The 22,500-nt window shown below is 44.1% G+C and overlaps 1 protein-coding gene across 1 annotated transcript in view; it reads right to left on the reverse strand.

The window, feature by feature from the left end:
• LOC134862845 (intermembrane lipid transfer protein VPS13C-like) overlaps window positions 1–22,500 on the reverse strand; it is a 106,885-nt gene that overhangs the window by 64,490 nt on the left and 19,895 nt on the right. Inside the window, 19 exon segments of the mRNA XM_063880943.1 lie at window positions 21–648; window positions 862–1,000; window positions 1,126–1,185; window positions 1,801–1,877; window positions 4,092–4,236; window positions 4,328–4,425; window positions 4,509–4,575; window positions 7,982–8,114; window positions 8,188–8,305; window positions 8,553–8,670; window positions 11,018–11,154; window positions 12,359–12,473; window positions 12,582–12,774; window positions 12,869–13,011; window positions 13,327–13,427; window positions 13,534–13,660; window positions 14,161–14,223; window positions 15,305–15,479; window positions 16,937–17,043. Of these exon segments, the coding sequence (XP_063737013.1) occupies window positions 21–648; window positions 862–1,000; window positions 1,126–1,185; window positions 1,801–1,877; window positions 4,092–4,236; window positions 4,328–4,425; window positions 4,509–4,575; window positions 7,982–8,114; window positions 8,188–8,305; window positions 8,553–8,670; window positions 11,018–11,154; window positions 12,359–12,473; window positions 12,582–12,774; window positions 12,869–13,011; window positions 13,327–13,427; window positions 13,534–13,660; window positions 14,161–14,223; window positions 15,305–15,479; window positions 16,937–17,043 (2,744 nt within the window).

Raw genomic sequence — 22,500 nt, forward strand, 5'->3', positions numbered from 1 at the left:
GTGTGTGATGTGTGGTAAACAGAGGTGATAGTGTGTGTAACAGGGTGTGTGATAGTGTGTGTAACAGAGTGTGTGATAGTGTGTGTAACAGAGTGTGATAGTGTGTGTAACAGAGAGTGTGATAGTGTGTGTAACAGAGTGTGATAGTGTGTGTAACAGAGAGTGTGATAGTGTGTGTAACAGAGAGTGTGATAGTGTGTGTAACAGAGTGTGATAGTGTGTGTAACAGAGAGTATGATAGTGTGTGTAATAGAGTGTGTAACAGAGTGTGATAGTGTGTGTAACAGAGAGTGTGATAGTGTGTGTAACAGAGTGTGTGATAGTGTGTGTAACAGAGAGTGTGATAGTGTGTGTAACAGAGTGTGATAGTGTGTGTAACAGAGTGTGTGATAGTGTGTGTAACAGAGAGTATGATAGTGTGTGTAATAGAGTGTGTGATAGTGTGTGTAACACAGTGTGTGATAGTGTGTGTAACAGAGTGTGATAGTGTGTGTAAAGTGTAAAGTGTGTGTAGCAGAGAGTGTGTGTTACCTGTGACTCTGATGTCTGCGATGCTGCAGATGTCGTCACTAACTTCCACATGGAAACTTCCCAACATGGCAAACATCTTAAAGCTGAACACACCTCCTTCCTGAGAGCCTGCAGACGCTGATGAGGGAGTAAAACCTGAGAGACAGACAGGTAGAACACCTCCTTCCTTTCCTCAGCTACGTTACCTATGGGATGACGGTCTGACCTTGCGGTCCCGGGTCCCTCACCCCCCCTCACCAAAACATATGTTTTACTGCAGGTTTACACGCATCACACAAATGACATATTTCTTTGAAAGGTGACACATTTTGATCCCTGATTTACCCTCACCTGTGCGGGTCTCTCCCATCGGCCTCCGGTCCTCAGGAGGGGGGGTTCTGGGTCTCTGAGGCAGGGCGCTGTTCAGGAAGCTGAAGGTGGACAGCAGAGCTTTTGTGTGGAGCAGGAAGTCCAAAGAGGAGACCTCCACCTGAAATACATCAGGACCAGGATCTGTTACTCCATCTGTAACAGTCCACCTGTACCTTCAGAACCACATGGACTTGCAGCTTCAACAGGACCTGCAGTTCTACAGGGTTCTGGTTCACCACCTACCTTGAGGGTCTGCTCGGTGCTGTGAAAAAGGGACTTGAAGCTGGGTCCGGCAGGGTCAGCCTGCAGGAGAACACAGCAATGTATTTATAGTTTGTTTTTAGGACCGTGATCCTCCAGAACCCTGTATGACTAAGCAGGATTTGGGGTTAGTGAGGTAAAATCAGGTTAACTTTGGTCCTACGATGCTGACAAATCATCTGACTCGTTAATGTTTCACAACATAAGGAACCGGAGCATTGCGTAGAGTCCGCATGGTATATTTGCTGATCTGTGTCAGCTTTTCGTATCTGCAACACTTCAGTGATACATGCAGGAGTGTTATTTTAAGTAACACATTTTGGTGACGAAACATGCTGGATCAAGATTTTAACGCATGTTTAAAGTTTAACTGTTTTTGTAACATGATAGTTCACTCTTCATTCATGACAGATGACGCTCTGCTGTCAGTGCGCTTCTCCAGGTGTGTGATTGGTCAAATGTTGCTAACCTCGCCTCTTTCATGTGAACGCGCTCTCAGCCTGACAGAGAAACCCTGGGTTTCCCAGGTCATAACCAGCGTCAAAGGTTCGAATAGTGAGATACTTTCTGTTAAGTTTAGTTAAGCCAGACAACAAAAACAGATCCAGGGTCTGTGGGACTGGCTTCAGAGTACAGGCCACTGGTGTCTGGGCTCACCTTGATGAAGTCCACCTTCAGCAGGTCTGAGTTCTGAGTCTCGGAGGACCGCATCAAGTGGAGAGGCTTCCTGTCGTCTGTAGAGGAAACAGCTAAAAGTTCAATTTGGAGCTGAGCATCTCTGTAAACAAGAGCTCAATCTGGAGCTGAGCACCTCTGTAAACAAAAGCTCAATTTGGAGCTGAGCATCTCTGTAAACAACAGTTCAATTTGGAACTTAGCATCCCTGTAAACAAGAGTTAAATCTGGAGCTGAGCATCTCTGTAAACAACAGTTCAATCTGGAGCTGAGCATCTCTGTAAACAAGAGTTCAATCTGGAGCTGAGCATCTCTGTAGACAGGTTCAATCTGGAGCTGAGCATCTCTGTAAACAGGTTCAATCTGGAGCTGAGCAGCTCTGTAAACAACAGTTCAATCTGGAGCTGAGCATCTCTGTAGACAGGTTCAATCTGGAGCTGAGCACCTCTGTAAACAACAGTTCAATCTGGAGCTGAGCATCTCTGTAAACAGGTTCAATCTGGAGCTGCGCATCCCTGTAAACAAGAGCTCAATCTGGAGCTGATCATCTCTGTAAACAAGAGTTCAATCTGGAGCTGAGCATCTCTGTAAACAGGTTCAATCTGGAGCTGAGCATCTCTGTAAACAGGTTCAATCTGGAGCTACGCATCCCTGTAAACAAGAGCTCAATCTGGAGCTGATCATCTCTGTTAACAAGAGTTCAATCTGGAGCTGAGCATCTCTGTAAACAAGAGTTCAATCTGGAGCTGATCATCTCTGTAAACAACAGTTTAATCTGGAGCTGAGCATCTCTGTAAACAACAGTTCAATCTGGAGCTGAGCATCCCTGTAAACAACAGTTCAATTTGGAGCTGAGCATCTCTGTAAACAAGAGTTCAATCTGGAGCTGAGCATCCCTGTAAACAGGTTCAATCTGGAGCTGAGCATCTCTGTAAACACGAGTTCAATCTGGAGCTGACCATATCTGTTAACAACAGTTCAATCTGGAGCTGAGCATCTCTGTAAACAACAGTTCAATTTGGAGCTGAGCATCTCTGTAAACAAGAGTTCAATCTGGAGCTGAGCATCCCTGTAAACACGAGTTCAATCTGGAGCTGAGCATCTCTGTAAACACGAGTTCAATCTGGAGCTGAGCATCCCTGTAAACAAGAGTTCAATCTGGAGCTGAGCATCCCTGTAAACAAGAGTTCAATCTGGAGCTGAGCATCTCTGTAAACAAGAGTTCAATCTGGAGCTGAGCATCACTGTAAACAAGAGTTCAATCTGGAGCTGAGCATCCCTGTAAACAAGAGTTCAATCTGGAGCTGAGCATCTCTGTAAACAAGAGTTCAATCTGGAGCTGAGCATCACTGTAAACAACAGTTCAATCTGGAGCTGATCATATCTGTTAACAACAGTTCAATCTGGAGCTGAGCATCCCTGTAAACAAGAGTTCAATCTGGAGCTGAGCATCTCTGTAAACAAGAGTTCAATCTGGAGCTGATCATCTCTGTAAACAAGAGTTCAATCTGGAGCTGAGCATCCCTGTAAACAAGAGTTCAATCTGGAGCTGATCATCTCTGTAAACACGAGTTCAATCTGGAGCTGAGCATCTCTGTAAACAAGAGTTCAATCTGGAGCTGATCATCCCTGTAAACAAGAGTTCAATCTGGAGCTGAGCATCTCTGTAAACAAGAGTTCAATCTGGAGCTGATCATCTCTGTAAACAAGAGTTCAATCTGGAGCTGATCATCCCTGTAAACAACAGTTCAATCTGGAGCTGAGCATCTCTGTAAACAAGAGTTCAATCTGGAGCTGAGGATCTCTGTAAACAAGAGTTCAATCTGGAGCTGAGCATCCCTGTAAACAACAGTTCAATCTGGAGCTGATCATCTCTGTAAACAACAGTTCAATCTGGAGCTGATCATCTCTGTAAACAACAGTTCAATCTGGAGCTGAGGATCTCTGTAAACAAGAGTTCAATCTGGAGCTGATCATCTCTGTAAACAAGAGTTCAATCTGGAGCTGAGCATCTCTGTAAACAAGAGTTCAATCTGGAGCTGAGCATCCCTGTAAACAACAGTTCAATCTGGAGCTGAGGATCTCTGTAAACAAGAGTTCAATCTGGAGCTGAGCATCTCTGTAAACAAGAGTTCAATCTGGAGCTGAGCATCTCTGTAAACAAGAGTTCAATCTGGAGCTGAGCATCCCTGTAAACAAGAGTTCAATCTGGAGCTGAGCATCCCTGTAAACAAGAGTTCAATCTGGAGCTGAGCATCAGCAGCTCCTCTCACCTGGCAGGTCGCAGTAGTCGAGGGCGACACGGCGCAGGTAAGCCGTGATGCTCAAGTCGAAGCTACGACTCCTACCCTCGGCCCCAAGTTCACACACACTGAGGGACAACACAGTACTCTGCTGCCGCAGCATCTCCAGAAGCACCTGAACACACCACACAGGATCAATGTAAAACTATACACAGCGGCACCTGAACGCACCACACTGGATCAATGTGAAACTAAAACAAACGCACCTCTTTGACTTCGAACTTGAAGTGCAGGTCAGTGATTTCCTCCTGAGCCGAGCGCTGCAGCCCCTCCTCGGTCGACTTCCCACTGGAGTCGTCTGAGTCTGATCAGAGGACAGATTCAGATAATAATATCATTTTTAAAGGAATGAGTTTATGTTTTATTAAGAAGGGGGGCAGCACTGACCTGCCTCCATTGGGTCCAGGAGTGAAAGGGGCAGATTGAGCACTAACGGTTTCCCATAGGACGGCCCCTAAAGTGGGAAAAATAGCAACGGATGGAGACATCATTCCCAACGTCAATCAACATTTGATAACGCTAACCAACGTCATCTAAACTTTCTCTTAACGCCCTCTAAAGTTATTCTAATGGTCCTCTAAACTTCCTCTAAACTTTCTCTAAACTTATTCTAAACTTTCTCTAAACTTATCCTAAACTTATTCTAAACTTATCCTAAACTTATCCTAAACTTATTCTAAACTTATCCTAAACTTATTCTAAACTTATCCTAAACTTATCCTAAACTTATTCTAAACTTATTCTAAACTTATCCTAAACTTATTCTAAACTTATCCTAAACTTATCCTAAACTTATCCTAAACTTATTCTAAACTTATCCTAAACTTATCCTAAACTTATTCTAAACTTATTCTAAACTTATCCTAAACTTATTCTAAACTTCCTCTAAACTTTCTCTAAACTTATTCTAAACTTATTCTAAACTTATCCTAAACTTATTCTAAACTTCCTTTAAACTTCCTCTAAACTTATTCTAAACTTATTCTAAACTTCCTCTAAACTTTCTCTAAACTTATTCTAAACTTCCTTTAAACTTCCTCTAAACTTATTCTAAACTTATTCTAAACTTCCTCTAAACTTTCTCTAAACTTATTCTAAACTTCCTCTAAACTTATCCTAAACTTATTCTAAACTTATTCTAAACTTATCCTAAACTTATTCTAAACTTCCTTTAAACTTCCTCTAAACTTATTCTAAACTTATTCTAAACTTCCTCTAAACTTTCTCTAAACTTATTCTAAACTTCCTCTAAACTTCCTTTAAACTTATTCTAAACTTATTCTAAACTTATTCTAAACTTATTCTAAACTTATTCTAAACTTATTCTAAACTTATTCTAAACTTATTCTAAACTTATTCTAAACTTATTCTAAACTTTCTCTAAACTTATTCTAAACTTATTCTAAACTTATTCTAAACTTATTCTAAACTTATTCTAAACTTATTCTAAACTTATTCTAAACTTATTCTAAACTTATTCTAAACTTATCCTAAACTTATTCTAAACTTATTCTAAACTTCCTTTAAACTTATTCTAAACTTATTCTAAACTTATTCTAAACTTATTCTAAACTTATTCTAAACTTATTCTAAACTTATTCTAAACTTATTCTAAACTTATTCTAAACTTATTCTAAACTTATTCTAAACTTTCTCTAAACTTATTCTAAACTTATTCTAAACTTATTCTAAACTTATTCTAAACTTATTCTAAACTTATTCTAAACTTATTCTAAACTTATTCTAAACTTATCCTAAACTTATTCTAAACTTATTCTAAACTTCCTCTAAACTTATTCTAAACTTATTCTAAACTTATTCTAAACTTATTCTAAACTTATTCTAAACTTATTCTAAACTTATTCTAAACTTATTCTAAACTTATTCTAAACTTATTCTAAACTTATTCTAAACTTATCTAAACTTATTCTAAACTTATTCTAAACTTCCTTTAAACTTATTCTAAACTTATTCTAAACTTATTCTAAACTTATTCTAAACTTATTCTAAACTTCTCTAAACTTATTCTAAACTTATTCTAAACTTATTCTAAACTTATTCTAAACTTATTCTAAACTTATTCTAAACTTATTCTAAACTTATTCTAAACTTATTCTAAACTTATTCTAAACTTATTCTAAACTTATTCTAAACTTATTCTAAACTTATTCTAAACTTATTCTAAACTTCCTCTAAACTTATTCTAAACTTATTTAAACTTATTCTAAACTTATTCTAAACTTATTCTAAACTTATTCTAAACTTATTCTAAACTTCTCTAAACTTATTCTAAACTTATTCTAAACTTATTCTAAACTTATTCTAAACTTATTCTAAACTTATTCTAAACTTCCTCTAAACTTATTCTAAACTTATTCTAAACTTATTCTAAACTTATTCTAAACTTATTCTAAACTTATTCTAAACTTATTCTAAACTTATTCTAAACTTCTCTAAACTTATTCTAAACTTATTCTAAACTTATTCTAAACTTATTCTAAACTTATTCTAAACTTATTCTAAACTTCCTCTAAACTTATTCTAAACTTATTCTAAACTTATTCTAAACTTATTCTAAACTTATTCTAAACTTATTCTAAACTTATTCTAAACTTATCCTAAACTTATTCTAAACTTATTCTAAACTTATTCTAAACTTATTCTAAACTTATTCTAAACTTATTCTAAACTTATTCTAAACTTATCCTAAACTTATTCTAAACTTATTCTAAACTTATTCTAAACTTATTCTAAACTTATTCTAAACTTATTCTAAACTTATTCTAAACTTCCTTTAAACTTATTCTAAACTTATTCTAAACTTATTCTAAACTTATTCTAAACTTATTCTAAACTTATTCTAAACTTATCCTAAACTTATTCTAAACTTATCCTAAACTTATTCTAAACTTATTCTAAACTTATTCTAAACTTATTCTAAACTTATCCTAAACTTATTCTAAACTTATTCTAAACTTATTCTAAACTTATTCTAAACTTATTCTAAACTTATCCTAAACTTATTCTAAACTTATTCTAAACTTATCCTAAACTTATTCTAAACTTATTCTAAACTTATCCTAAACTTATTCTAAACTTATTCTAAACTTATCCTAAACTTATTCTAAACTTATTCTAAACTTATTCTAAACTTATTCTAAACTTATTCTAAACTTATTCTAAACTTATTCTAAACTTCCTTTAAACTTATTCTAAACTTATTCTAAACTTATTCTAAACTTATTCTAAACTTATTCTAAACTTATCCTAAACTTATTCTAAACTTATTCTAAACTTATTCTAAACTTATTCTAAACTTATTCTAAACTTATTCTAAACTTATTCTAAACTTATTCTAAACTTATTCTAAACTTTCTCTAAACTTATTCTAAACTTATTCTAAACTTATTCTAAACTTATTCTAAACTTATTCTAAACTTCTCTAAACTTATTCTAAACTTCCTTAAACTTATTCTAAACTTCCTTTAAACTTATTCTAAACTTATTCTAAACTTATTCTAAACTTATTCTAAACTTATTCTAAACTTATTCTAAACTTATTCTAAACTTATTCTAAACTTATTCTAAACTTATTCTAAACTTATTCTAAACTTATTCTAAACTTATTCTAAACTTATTCTAAACTTATTCTAAACTTCTCTAAACTTATTCTAAACTTATTCTAAACTTATTCTAAACTTATTCTAAACTTATTCTAAACTTCTCTAAACTTATTCTAAACTTATTCTAAACTTATTCTAAACTTATTCTAAACTTATTCTAAACTTCCTCTAAACTTCCTCTAAACTTCCTCTAAACTTATTCTAACATCCCGGGGGGGCGGACTGTACTAAGTGTACCTTCTCTGTTGGGGTGGAGGGGGGCGAGCCCATGTTGGGCAGGGGGATGCTGTCCACCAGGTCCAGGAGGCCGTGGATAATCAGGTCTGAGATCTTCAGGTGCAGCAGAGGCAGCTCCCCCGAGACTTTGAATCTGAACACAACCCCCACAGTGAATAATGAATAACAGCAGTCTGCAGCCATGTCCACAGGTAGGCCTCTCTCACCTGGGCATGCGTGCGTCCCGGTCCACCATGCACTTGGCCAGCTGCAGGCTGACGTCCAACGGCTGCAGGAGGTGCAGCTGCGAGGCCGGCTGCAGCCGCGCAGCCCGCCAGCCCTCGCCTGCAGATTATCAAACTTTATTCATATTTCACACACAAACACAAAGTGCTTCAAGAACCAAACACACACACAGTTTAAAGAAAATAAACACACCATCTCCTCTTCAACAGCAGAGGGACAGAGCTTTAGAAGAGCATGCAACCGCAGCACAGGCCAGAGAGGAAACCAGTCAGTCAGAGGACTAATATGAAAGGTGTGCGTGTGTGTGTGTGTGTGTGTGTGTGTGTGTGTGTGTGTGTGTGTGTACCTGCTTTGCTGAAGAGCACCTGGACTCGTCGTAGCTCGAGGTTGTATTTCTCATAGGCTCGATCCATGATCTCCTCCAGAGAGGAGGAGGGGGGGGCACTCTGCTCCACACTGTTCAACTGTACAGACACACACACACACACACACACACACATACAAGTTCATATATGTGTAACACAAAGGGTTAAAATACGTGCAGAAATCTTAACTGTTTTAAATACTATTATAGCATTAGGAGAACCAGATACATATTAACAAAGAAACAGGAAATGAAACAGGAGTTGAAACATGGGTTGTGGTGTAATTGTCCAAAAATCAGCTCCTCTCGTTCCTCTTCTAGTCTTTGACATCTGTGTGAACGTCACGGGTTAAGGAATAGTGGATAGGAGAATTCAGAAGGACTTAGGAAAAGAGACTGCGGTGCTTTGAGAACCCGACTGCACACTATCCGACGTGTTTATGATGTCATTAATGTGCGCCTGCTGTGGGGGACTACAGATCTCTGTTCCGATTGTATGAAATGTTTACAAAACAAAGGTATTCTGTATTACTAACGAGTTATGCCTTAACCTATGACTGTGTATTACAATTAAACCATGTTTACAGTTTGAGAACCCTCCTCACCTCTAAGGTGATAAAGGAAGGTCCAGTGTTTCCTAAAGGAGGTGATAAAGGAAGGTCCAGTGTTTCCTAAAGGAGGTGATAAAGGAAGGTCCAGTGTTTCCTAAAGGAGGTGATAAAGGAAGGTCCAGTGTTTCCTAAAGGAGGTGATAAAGGAAGGTCCAGTGTTTCCTAAAGGAGGTGATTAAGGAGGGTCCAGTGTTTCCTAAAGGAGGTGATAAAGGAAGGTCCAGTGTTTCCTAAAGGAGGTGATAAAGGAAGGTCCAGTGTTTCCTAAAGGAGGTGATTAAGGAAGGTCCAGTGTTTCCTAAAGGAGGTGATTAAGGAGGGTCCAGTGTTTCCTAAAGGAGGTGATAAAGGAAGGTCCAGTGTTTCCTAAAGGAGGTGATAAAGGAAGGTCCAGTGTTTCCTAAAGGAGGTGATAAAGGAAGGTCCGGTGTTTCCTAAAGGAGGTGATTAAGGAGGGTCCAGTGTTTCCTAAAGGAGGTGATAAAGGAAGGTCCAGTGTTTCCTAAAGGAGGTGATTAAGGAGGGTCCAGTGTTTCCTAAAGGAGGTGATTAAGGAGGGTCCAGTGTTTCCTAAAGGAGGTGATAAAGGAAGGTCCAGTGTTTCCTAAAGGAGGTGATTAAGGAGGGTCCAGTGTTTCCTAAAGGAGGTGATAAAGGAAGGTCCAGTGTTTCCTAAAGGAGGTGATTAAGGAGGGTCCAGTGTTTCCTAAAGGAGGTGATAAAGGAAGGTCAAGTGTTTCCTAAAGGAGGTGATAAAGGAAGGTCCAGTGTTTCCTAAAGGAGGTGATAAAGGAAGGTCCAGTGTTTCCTAAAGGAGGTGATAAAGGAAGGTCCAGTGTTTCCTAAAGGAGGTGATAAAGGAAGGTCCAGTGTTTCCTAAAGGAGGTGATAAAGGAAGGTCCAGTGTTTCCTAAAGGAGGTGATTAAGGAGGGTCCAGTGTTTCCTAAAGGAGGTGATAAAGGAAGGTCCAGTGTTTCCTAAAGGAGGTGATAAAGGAAGGTCCAGTGTTTCCTAAAGGAGGTGATAAAGGAAGGTCCAGTGTTTCCTAAAGGAGGTGATAAAGGAAGGTCCAGTGTTTCCTAGTTTCCTAAAGGAGGTGATTAAGGAGGGTCCAGTGTTTCCTAAAGGAGGTGATAAAGGAAGGTCCAGTGTTTCCTAAAGGAGGTGATAAAGGAAGGTCCAGTGTTTCCTAAAGGAGGTGATAAAGGAAGGTCCGGTGTTTCCTAGTTTCCTAAAGGAGGTGATAAAGGAGGGTCCAGTGTTTCCTAAAGGAGGTGATAAAGGAAGGTCCAGTGTTTCCTAAAGGAGGTGATAAAGGAAGGTCCAGTGTTTCCTAAAGGAGGTGATAAAGGAAGGTCCAGTGTTTCCTAAAGGAGGTGATAAAGGAAGGTCCAGTGTTTCCTAAAGGAGGTGATAAAGGAAGGTCCAGTGTTTCCTAAAGGAGGTGATAAAGGAAGGTCCAGTGTTTCCTAAAGGAGGTGATAAAGGAAGGTCCAGTGTTTCCTAAAGGAGGTGATAAAGGAAGGTCCAGTGTTTCCTAAAGGAGGTGATAAAGGAAGGTCCAGTGTTTCCTAAAGGAGGTGATAAAGGAAGGTCCAGTGTTTCCTAAAGGAGGTGATAAAGGAAGGTCCAGTGTTTCCTAAAGGAGGTGATAAAGGAAGGTCCAGTGTTTCCTAAAGGAGGTGATAAAGGAGGTCATACATGAAGTCATGAAGCTCCTTTTCATCTGGAGAACAGCTCTTGTCATGGCTGCCACTGAGATACGTCCGGGTCATCTCACTCCAGAACCTAAAATGACAATTCCACCGAAACCATGATGTGAAACAGGAAGTGACCTGTAGGCTGCCGAAGTCAACAATGATGAGGTCCGAGGTTTCACAGTAGAAGCCGGACTGAGGCAGCAGCAGGAAGGACGGCTGCAGGTCCACCCTCAGGTCCAGCACCTTTCTTGTCTCTATGATGTGGGACAAACCTACACACACACACACACACACACACACACACACACACACACACACACACACACACACACACACACACACACACACACACACACACACACACACACACACACACACACACACACACACACACACACACACACACACACACACACACACCATGAATTAATACATATATAACGTATCACATGATGAATAAATCGAACGCACCCGAATCCTATTATAATACACTGCCCGGCCAAAAAAAAAGGTCCCCACCTGGATTTAACTAAGCAAATAAGTAAGAGCCCCCCATTGGATAATTACTGCATGTGTGATTATGTTTCAGCTGGCAGCAAGTTATTGAACCCTAACTGATGCAGAGAGGAGCTTCTCATCTGTTCAACAGTCATGGCGAAACACATCTCCTGTGGTCGTGCAAAAGATGTTGATCGGTTTCAGAAGGGTCAAGTTATTGGAATGCATCAAGCAGAGCACAATGCGGTGGGAACTCAAGGGATTGGGACTAAACAGCTGGGTAGCCGTAAGAAAAACCACTTCTCAGTGAAGCTAATCGGCTTCAGTTTGCTAGACAGCGTAAAGATTGGACTCTGGAGCAATGGAAGAAGGTGTGGTCTGATGAGTCCAGACCCTGTTCCAGGGTGATGGGGGATCAGGGTAAGAAGAGAGGCGGCTGAAGTGATGCCCCCATCATGCCTAGTGCCTACTGTACCAGCCTGTGGGGGCAGGGCTATGATCTGGGGCTGCTGCAGTTGGTCTGGTCTAGGTTCAGCAACCCAAAGAATGAGGTCAGCTGACTCCCTGAATATCCTGAAGGACAGGTTATTCCATCAGTGGATTTCTTCTCCCCTGATGGAGCGGGCATGTTCCAAGAGGACAATGCCAGGATCCATCGGCTCAGACTGTGAGAGAGTGGTTCAGGGAGCATGACACATCATTTCACACATGGATCGGCCCCCCCAGAGTCCAGACCTGAACCTGATGGAGAATTTTTGGGATGTGCTGGACTTTGCGCAGTGGTCTGAATCTCCCGTCATCAATACAAGATCAAACATTATTGCAGGACAGAAATAAATGTTGAGACGTTGCAGAAGCTCGTGGAAACGATGCCACAGAGAATGCGTGCCGTGAAGCTGAAGGCGGTCCAACGGATACTAGAGGGGGACCTTTTTTTTTGGCCAGGCAGTGTGTATAATACATAGAACTCAAACACACCTGTAGCAGTTTTCTCTTTGATCTCCTCCAGTTTGGACAGCGTGGCCGAGGTCAACCGCTCCAGGTCCACACCTCTCCCCATCTTAAAGAAATCCACCATGCTGTTCACCGTCAGCTGCAGGAGGAAACACATCAGTAAATACATCAGGAAGATTAGTTGAAAACATGAAACAGGACACAGGAAGTGATCGCAAGATTGATGAAACAGAAAACAGTTACTCACGGCGTCGTACAGGATCTGGACAGACTGGGACCGAACCCTCAGCAGCTGGTCTGCATTGCTGGTGTCAGGATTCACCTCGAACTCCAGGGTGAGCAGAGAGGAGGATGAGTCGCTGACAGATGACATCAGAGACGGGACCGCCCCCCCCTGCTGGAGACCAGTAACAAACCAATGCTGAAGTCCCGCCTCCACCCTGAGGAAACAATATGTACCAAGTTGAATCGTAGCAATCTTTTCTAATTATCATCTTATAGAGCTTAATCTTTGGGGGGGGGGGGGGGTCTCACCTGAAGGCCTGGGCTCCCGGTCTCTGGGAGATCCTGGTGCTGAGGTCCAGCATCTGGACTTTGAGAATCTCAGGAATGTCTGGCTGATCTCTGACCGTCACCGAGGCTTTACAGAGATGGAAGCTGAGGACCACCGCCACGTACTACACGCACGCGCGCGCGCACGCCGCACACACACACACACACACACACACACACACACACACACACACACACACACACACACACACACACACACACACACACACACACACACACACACACACACACACACACACACACACACACACACACACACACACACACACACACACACACACACACAGTTCTTGTGTAATTTGTGTGTTGCTAACAGCTGAGAAGTTGTATATCTTGGTAACTGACCTGATGTGCTTTGAAAGAGGGATGTGGGAATAGAGCGTCAGGAGAATATTATGTCAGATATCGAGGGGTCTCACCTGTGAGGGCAGGTTCAGGTTGTGGGAGCTGCCACTGTACCCGATGGCCGTGTATAGCTTCTGCTTCTCCTCCGCCGTCATCAGCTCGTCCAATCCTGAGCCTACAATAAGAGGGTGGGCAGGGTCAGTGTAAACACATCTGTCCATCACCAAGTCCTGAATGAAGAACCGGACCAGGTTTATCTCTCCGGTTAAAGAAGGCCTTACCCTCCTCTCTCTCCTCCGGCTCCTCCTTCTTGGTCTTCCTCCCGAAGAAGCTGCTGAAAAAACCTCCCCTACCCTGCTTCTGCCCCCCCGATGCCTTCATTCCAACCGCCTGGCCGGAACGGATCACCTGGATCAGGATCACAAGCAGAATCAGAAAACCTCTAAAAGTCCTTGTGATGACCGTGCCTCTTCCCCGCCTCCCCCCTGCCTCTCCCCCACCCCCCCCTCTCCCCCACCTCCCCCCTGCCTCCCCCCTTCAGCTCCTGCAGTAGCTGCAGGCCACACACCCCTCTCTCCTCACCCCTGCCCACCCCCCCGTATGTCTGGTATGGTTTTCTGGATGGATACTGAAACGTGGATCATGGAGCGCTCTCAGTCCCACAGATGGGAAATTGTTGCAGAAAAGGAAGAATATGAAATAAGAATCATGCATAAAAATACAACGTAGAAAAAGTTCACACCCAGGTGCAGCAACAGCCCTGAAAGTATAAGTATGTAATATGTGTAAAGTGGTGTGACAGCAGCCAGGAAACAGGAAGTCATCGTCTATATTTCACAGTTATTAGAGTTCACGGTTGAGAGACAGGTGAGACATCTCTATTGCACAGGTTCAGGGACCAGGTTTACCTCCATGTGGGCCTGCTGCCGGGTCAACGTGATGTTGAAGACATCCAGAACCTTCTCCAGATCCTGGGGGGGCAGTAAGTTAGTACAAACACACCCACACACATATATACTGTATGTCTGTCAAGCAGTGGGTTCAGGGACGTGCAGAGTCCTCTCATGTCTCATTGTATGGTGTATTATTAGGTGGTGTGTTCAGGGACGTGCAGAGTCCTCTCATGTCTCATTGTATGGTGTATTATTAGGTGGTGTGTTCAGGGACCTGCAGAGTCCTCTCATGTCTTATTATATGGTGTATTATTAGGTGGTGTGTTCAGGGACCAGCAGAGTCCTCTCATGTCTTATTATATGGTGTATTATTAGGTGGTGTGTTCAGGGACCAGCAGAGTCCTCTCCTGTCTTATTATATGGTGTATTATTAGGTGGTGTGTTCAGGGACCTGCAGAGTCCTCTCATGTCTTATTATATGGTGTATTATTAGGTGGTGTGTTCAGGGACCTGCAGAGTCCTCTCATGTCTTATTATATGGTGTATTATTAGGTGGTGTGTTCAGGGACCAGCAGAGTCCTCTCATGTCTCATTGTATGGTGTATTATTAGGTGGTGTGTTCAGGGACGTGCAAGGTTTTCTCATGTCTCATTGTATGGTGTATTATTAGGTGGTGTGTTCAGGGACGTGCAGAGTCCTCTCATGTCTCATTGTATGGTGTATTATTAGGTGGTGTGTTCAGGGACCAGCAGAGTCCTCTCATGTCTTATTATATGGTGTATTATTAGGTGGTGTGTTCAGGGACGTGCAGAGTCCTCTCATGTCTTATTATATGGTGTATTATTAGGTGGTGTGTTCAGGGACCTGCAGAGTCCTCTCATGTCTTATTATATGGTGTATTATTAGGTGGTGTGTTCAGGGACCAGCAGAGTCCTCTCATGTCTTATTATATGGTGTATTATTAGGTGGTGTGTTCAGGGACCTGCAGAGTCCTCTCATGTCTTATTATATGGTGTATTATTAGGTGGTGTGTTCAGGGACCAGCAGAGTCCTCTCATGTCTTATTATATGGTGTATTATTAGGTGGTGTGTTCAGGGACCTGCAAGGTTTTCTCATGTCTCATTGTATGGTGTATTATTAGGTGGTGCTTTCAGGGACCTGCAGGGTTTTCTCGGCGTTGGGGCTCGACTTGTTCTGGTTCAGAAGTTTGTTCTTGTAGGCCGTCTTATAGGTCTTCAGGTTGTCCCGGTGCCTCCTGATGTTGGACCAGGACCACATAGTGCTGAGGCGTCTGATGTGGACCTGCAGGACACTGTTGAAGCCGTAACGCCACCTGGTGGAGAAAACAAAAGAAGCCCAGAACCCTCACTTATTTTTTATAATAATAATTCATTGCACTTTTTATTTAGCGCCTTTCCAGGTGCTCAAAGCGCTTTGCAATACATATTAGACATTTTAACATGTAACACATCAATACTGTGGACAATACCCACAGGAGCAATTTCTGGTGAAGTGTCTTGCCCAAGGACACAATGGCATGTAGTTAGTTTTGTAGCTGTATCTAGACCAGGACCACAAAACAAAACCCAACAGGTAGTTCTGTTCTTGACCTGGGTTGCGGTGGAATTGTCAGTTTCTCTCTGGAAGGTTCCTCGGTTCCTAATGGAGGAAATGACCTGAAGACTCTGAGCTGCAGCCATGATCAGAACAGTCTGATCCTCTGGATCAGGGGTGCCCAAACTTTTTTCACTGAGGGTCACATACAGAACAATATACGGAGAGCTGGGCCACTTCTAGAGGTGAATATTGCCTCATAAGGTAAGTTATAAGTTAGCAAAACAAATCAAATGTAGGAGAATAATGCGCCATACTTTCCAATGGTTTAAGGAAAGAACAGCCTACATCCCGTCTGTCTTCAGGGTTCATTTATTCTGCTGCAGCTCATCCCTTAAAACAGGAGCCTCAGAGTGCTGAGAATCAGAGGAAATATGAAGGTCACATCTCAAGCTGGTTATGGAAATAAATTATGGGTTTTTTTATCAACTCAGATTTGTTAGAGGATGTTTTGAATTCTAAATGACTGCATTCATTTTAAATTGGGCTCATTAATATATCTGAACATATATATCTGAGAAGTACAAAATAAGAGCAGCAGGAGTTTCATTTGTGGGCCGTATCCATTATACTTTTAGAATGTGCAGAGGGCCAATTCAAGGTGGCCTGCGGGCCGCATTTGGCCCCCAGTCCGTAGTTTGGACACCCCTGCTCTAGAGCTTCAAAACCCTTTTAAAATCTCCTTTAGCTTAGGGGATACCGGAGCTTACTTTACCAAATGAAAGGAGGAAAGGCTGACCCACAATTCCATTTTTTCTGATATTTTCCTCTGAAAATCTCAGAATTCTGACTTTTGTCTCAAATTTGTCTCGAAAAGTCTCGAGTCCAGGATTCTCATGATGCAAAATTCGAAAATTCAGATCTTTTTTCCTCAACTTTTATGAATTCCAAATTTTTACTCAAAAATCCCAGAATCCTCAACTTTTTCTTAAAGTTCTGACTTCCTCTGAAAATCATAAAAAAAACAAAATAAAACTTTAGCTTCCAATTCGGAGAAAATGTAATGTGCTCATTTTTAATGTTGATATTCATGCTGAATATCTTTCATTAACCCAGAGAAGTTGCTCAGAGGTTCAGGGATAGTAGTGAGGAAGAGATGACAGGAGCTGAATTTTGGAAATTCGACCGCAACTCTGGTCTCTGGACTCCCTAAGGTCAGGGTTCTGATGTACTGACCACAGCTTGGCGTTGTTGTGGACCGGTTCCTCTGGTCTGAACCTCCTGTAGGGTGCGTTCTTCACCATGCAGTCCACTGACTCCAGAACCTCAACCAGACTCAGGTACTGAGGAGGACGAAACATATATAGTTTACACCGTACACATTTACTGCTCTTTCCGTTCTGATTCTTTTGCACTATTTTATTGAATTTTAATTTGAACAGACACCTGTACCGGACTGCAAGTCTCTCACCTGTCTGTCTCACCTGAGGTGTGGTTATCTGTCTGTCTCACCTGAGGTCTGGTAATCTGTCTGTCTCACCTGTCAGTTTCTCTGTCTGTCTCAACTGTCTGTTTCTCTGTCTGTCTCACCTGGGGTCTGGTGATCTTTCTGTAACACCTGGGGTCTGGTGATCTGTCTGTAACACCTGGGGTCTGGTGATCTGTCTGTAACACCTGGGGTCTGGTGATCTGTCTGTCTCACCTGGGGTCTGGTGATCTTTCTGTAACACCTGGGGTCTGGTGATCTGTCTGTAACACCTGGGGTCTGGTGATCTGTCTGTAACACCTGGGGTCTGGTGATCTGTCTGTCTCACCTGGGGTCTGGTGATCTGACTGTCTCACCTAGGGTCTGGTGATCTGTCTGTCTCACCTGTCTGTTTCTCTGTCTGTCTCACCTGGGGTCTGGTGATCTGTAACACCTGCGGTCTGGTGATCTGTCTGTAACACCTGGGGTCTGGTGATCTGTCTGTAACACCTGTCTGTTTCTCTGTCTGTTTCTGCCTGGGGTCTGGTAATCTGTTGTACACCTGTCTGTTTCTATGTCTGTCTCACCTGTCTGTTTCTCTGTCTGTTCCCTGGGGTCGTCTCCCTGTCTGTTCTCTGTCTGTCTCACCTGGTCTGGTGATCTGTCGTCTCACTGTCTGTTTCTGTCTGTCCACCTTTGTTTCTTGTTCACCTGTCTTTCTGTCTGCTCACTGTCTGTTTCTCTGTCTGTTCACCTGGGTCGTGTCTGTCTGTCTCACCCGTCTGTTTCATGTCTGTCTCATAAAGTTCTTGGTAACCCGGGGCTGTACGACCCGGGGCTGGTGATCTGTCTGTAACACCGGGGTCTGGGATCTGCTGTAAACGGGTTGGTGATCTGTCTGAAACCTGGGTTCTGGTGATCTGCTGTAACACTGGGGTCTGTGATCGTCTGTCTCGCCTGAGGTCAGGTGATTCTGTCCCTGTTTTTTCGCTGAGGTCTGGTTTGTTCCTGTTTCTCTTTCTCTGGGTTGGTGATCTGTCTGCCTCACCTGTCTGTTTCTCTGTCTGTCTCACCTGTCTGTATCTCTGTCTGTCTCGCCTGAGATCTGGTGATCTGTCTGTCTCACCTGTCTGTTTCTCTGTCTGTCTCACCTGTCTGTTTCTCTGTCTGTCTGTCTCACCTGGGATCTGGTGATCTGTCGGTCTCGCCTGAGGTCTGGTGATCGGTCTGTCTCGCCTGAGGTCTGGTGATCTGTCTGTCTCACCTGTCTGTTTCTCTGTCTGTCTCGCCTGGGGTCTGGTGATCTGTCTGTCTCACCTGTCTGTTTCTCTGTCTGTCTCACCTGTCTGTATCTCTGTCTGTCTCGCCTGAGATCTGGTGATCTGTCTGTCTCACCTGTCTGTTTCTCTGTCTATCTCACCTGTCTGGTGATCTGTCTGTAACACCTGGGGTCTGGTGATCTGTCTGTCTCGCCTGGGGTCTGGTGATCTGTCTGTCTCACCTGGGGTCTGGTGATCTGTCTGTAAAACCTGGGGTCTGGTGATCTGTCTGTAACACCTGGGGTCTGGTGATCTGTCTGTCTCACCTGGGGTCTGGTGATCTGTCTGTAACACCTGGGGTCTGGTGATCTGTCTGTCTCGTCTAAGGTCTGGTGATCTGTCTGTCTCACCTGGGGTCTGGTGATCTGTCTGTCTCACCTGTCTGTTTCTCTGTCTGTCTCGCCTGAGGTCTAGTGATCTGTCTGTCTCACCTGTCTGTTTCTCTGTCTGTCTCACCTGGGGTCTGGTGATCTGTCTGTCTCACCTGTCTGTTTCTCTGTCTGTCTCACCTGGGGTCTGGTGATCTGTCTGTCTCACCTGGGGTCTGTTCTCTGTCTGTCTCGCCTGTCTGGTGATCTGTCTGTCTCGCCTGAGGTCTGTTTCTCTGTCTGTCTCGCCTGTCTGGTGATCTGTCTGTCTCGCCTGAGGTCTGGTGATCTGTCTGTCTCACCTGTCTGGTTCTCTGTCTGTCTCACCTGGGACTGGTGATCTGTCTGTCTCACCTGTCTGTTTCTCTGTCTGTCTCACCTGTCTGGTGATTTGTCTGTCTTGCCTGAGGTCTGGTGATCTGTCTGTCTCACCTGTCTGTTTCTCTGTCTGTCTCACCTGGGGTCTGGTGATCTGTCTGTCTCACCTGTCTGTTTCTCTGTCTGTCTCACCTGAGGTCTGGTGATCTGTCTGTCTCACCTGGGATCTGGTGATCTGTCTGTAACACCTGGGGTCTGGTGATCTGTCTGTCTCACTTGGGGTCTGGTGATCTGTCTGTAACACCTGGGGTCTGGTGATCTGTCTGTCTCGCCTGAGGTCAGGTGATCTATCTGCCTCACCTGTCTGTTTCTCTGTCTGTCTCACCTGAGGTCTGGTGATCTGTCTGCCTCACCTGTCTGTTTCTCTGTCTGTCTCGCCTGAGGTCTGGTGATCTGTCTGTCTCACCTGTCTGTTTCTCTGTCTGTCTCACCTGGGGTCTGGTGATCTGTCTGTAACACCTGGGGTCTGGTGATCTGTCTGTCTCACCTGTCTGTTTCTCTGTCTGTCTCACCTGAGGTCTGGTGATCTGTCTGTCTCACCTGGGATCTGGTGATCTGTCTGTAACACCTGGGGTCTGGTGATCTGTCTGTCTCACCTGTCTGTTTCTCTGTCTGTCTCACCTGGGGTCTGGTGATCTGTCTGTCTCGCCTGAGGTCTGGTGATCTGTCTGTCTCACCTGTCTGTTTCTCTGTCTGTCTCACCTGAGGTCTGGTGATCTGTCTTTCTCACCTGTCTGTTTCTCTGTCTGTCTCACCTGAGGTCTGGTGATCTGTCTGTAACACCTGGGGTCTGGTGATCTGTCTGTAACACCTGGGGTCTGGTGATCTGTCTGTCTCGCCTGAGGTCAGGTGATCTATCTGCCTCACCTGTCTGTTTCTCTGTCTGTCTCGCCTGAGGTCTGGTGATCTGTCTGTCTCACCTGTCTGTTTCTCTGTCTGTCTCACCTGGGGTCTGGTGATCTGTCTGTCTCACCTGGGGTCTGGTGATCTGTCTGTAACACCTGGGGTCTGGTGATCTGTCTGTCTCATCTGGGGTCTGGTGATCTGTCTGTAACACCTGGGGTCTGGTGATCTGTCTGTAACACCTGAAGTCTGGTGATCTGTCTGTAACACCTGGGGTCTGGTGATCTGTCTGTCTCACCTGGGGTCTGGTGATCTGTCTGTAACACCTGGGGTCTGGTGATCTGTCTGTAACACCTGAAGTCTGGTGATCTGTCTGTAACACCTGGGGTCTGGTGATCTGTCTGTCTCACCTGGGGTCTGGTGATCTGTCTGTAACACCTGGGGTCTGGTGATCTGTCTGTCTCACCTGGGGTCTGGTGATCTGTCTGTTTCACCTGGGGTCTGTCTCACCTGTCTGTTTCTCTGTCTGTCTCGCCTGGGGTCTGGTAATCTGTCTGTCTCACCTGTCTGTTTCTATGTCTGTCTCACCTGTCTGTTTCTCTGTCTGTCTCGCCTGAGGTCTGGTGATCTGTCTGTCTCACCTGTCTGTTTCTCTGTCTGTCTCACCTGGGGTCTGGTGATCTGTCTGTCTCACCTGTCTGTTTCTCTGTCTGTCTCACCTGTCTGTTTCTCTGTCTCACCTGTCTGTTTCTCTGTCTGTCTCACCTGTCTGTTTCTCTGTCTGTCTCACCTGGGGTCTGCTGATCTGTCTGTCTCACCTGTCTGTTTCTATGTCTGTCTCACTAAAGGTCTGGTGCTCTGTCTGTAACACCTGGGGTCTGTGATCTGTCTGTCTCACCTGGGGTCTGGTGATCTGTCTGTAACACCTGGGGTCTGGTGATCTGTCTGTAACACCTGGGGTCTGGTGATCTGTCTGTAACACCTGGGGTCTGGTGATCTGTCCTGTAACACCTGGGGTCTGGTGATCTGTCTGTCTCGCCTGAGGTCAGGTGATCTATCTGCCTCACCTGTCTGTTTCTCTGTCTGTCTCACCTGAGGTCTGGTGATCTGTCTGTCTCACCTGTCTGTTTCTCTGTCTGTCTCGCCTGAGGTCTGGTGATCTCTCTGTAACACCTGGGGTCTGGTGATCTGTCTGTCTCACCTGTCTGTTTCTCTGTCTGTCTCACCTGAGGTCTGGTGAACTGTCTGTCTCACCTGGGGTCTGGTGATCTTTCTGTAACACCTGGGGTCTGGTGATCTGTCTGTCTCACCTGTCTGTTTCTCTGTCTGTCTCACCTGGGGTCTGGTGATCTGTCTGTCTCACCTGGGGTCTGGTGATCTGTCTGTAACACCTGAGGTCTGGTGATCTGTCTGTCTCATCTGGGGTCTGGTGATCTGTCTGTAACACCTGGGGTCTGGTGATCTGTCTGTAACACCTGAAGTCTGGTGATCTGTCTGTAACACCTGGGGTCTGGTGATCTGTCTGTCTCACCTGGGGTCTGGTGATCTGTCTGTAACACCTGGGGTCTGGTGATCTGTCTGTAACACCTGAAGTCTGGTGATCTGTCTGTAACACCTGGGGTCTGGTGATCTGTCTGTCTCACCTGGGGTCTGGTGATCTGTCTGTAACACCTGGGGTCTGGTGATCTGTCTGTCTCACCTGGGGTCTGGTGATCTGTCTGTTTCACCTGGGGTCTGTCTCACCTGTCTGTTTCTCTGTCTGTCTCGCCTGGGGTCTGTTTCTCTGTCTGTCTCACCTGTCTGTTTCTCTGTCTCACCTGTCTGTTTCTCTGTCTGTCTCACCTGGGGTCTGCTGATCTGTCTGTCTCACCTGTCTGTTACTATGTCTGTCTCACTAAAGGTCTGGTGCTCTGTCTGTAACACCTGGGGTCTGTGATCTGTCTGTCTCACCTGGGGTCTGGTGATCTGTCTGTAACACCTGGGGTCTGGTGATCTGTCTGTCTCACCTGGGGTCTGGTGATCTGTCTGTAACACCTGGGGTCTGGTGATCTGTCTGTCTCGCCTGAGGTCTGGTGATCGGTCTGTCTCGCCTGAGGTCTGGTGATCTGTCTGTCTCGCCTGAGGTCTGGTGATCTGTCTGCCTCACCTGTCTGTTTCTCTGTCTGTCACACCTGGGGTCTGGTGATCTGTCTGTCTCACCTGGGGTCTGGTGATCTGTCTGTCTCACCTGTCTTTTTCTCTGTCTGTCTCGCCTGGGGTCTGGTGATCTGTCTGTCTCACCTGTCTGTTTCTCTGTCTGTCTCACCTGTCTGTATCTCTTGTCTGTCTCGCCTGAGATCTGGTGATCTGTCTGTCTCACCTGTCTGTTTCTCTGTCTGTCTCACCTGTCTGTTTCTCTGTCTGTCTCACCTGGGGTCTGGTGATCTG

The sequence above is a fragment of the Eleginops maclovinus genome, chromosome 4 (assembly GCF_036324505.1).
Source record: "Eleginops maclovinus isolate JMC-PN-2008 ecotype Puerto Natales chromosome 4, JC_Emac_rtc_rv5, whole genome shotgun sequence".
Classification (NCBI taxonomy): Eukaryota; Metazoa; Chordata; class Actinopteri; order Perciformes; family Eleginopidae; genus Eleginops; species Eleginops maclovinus.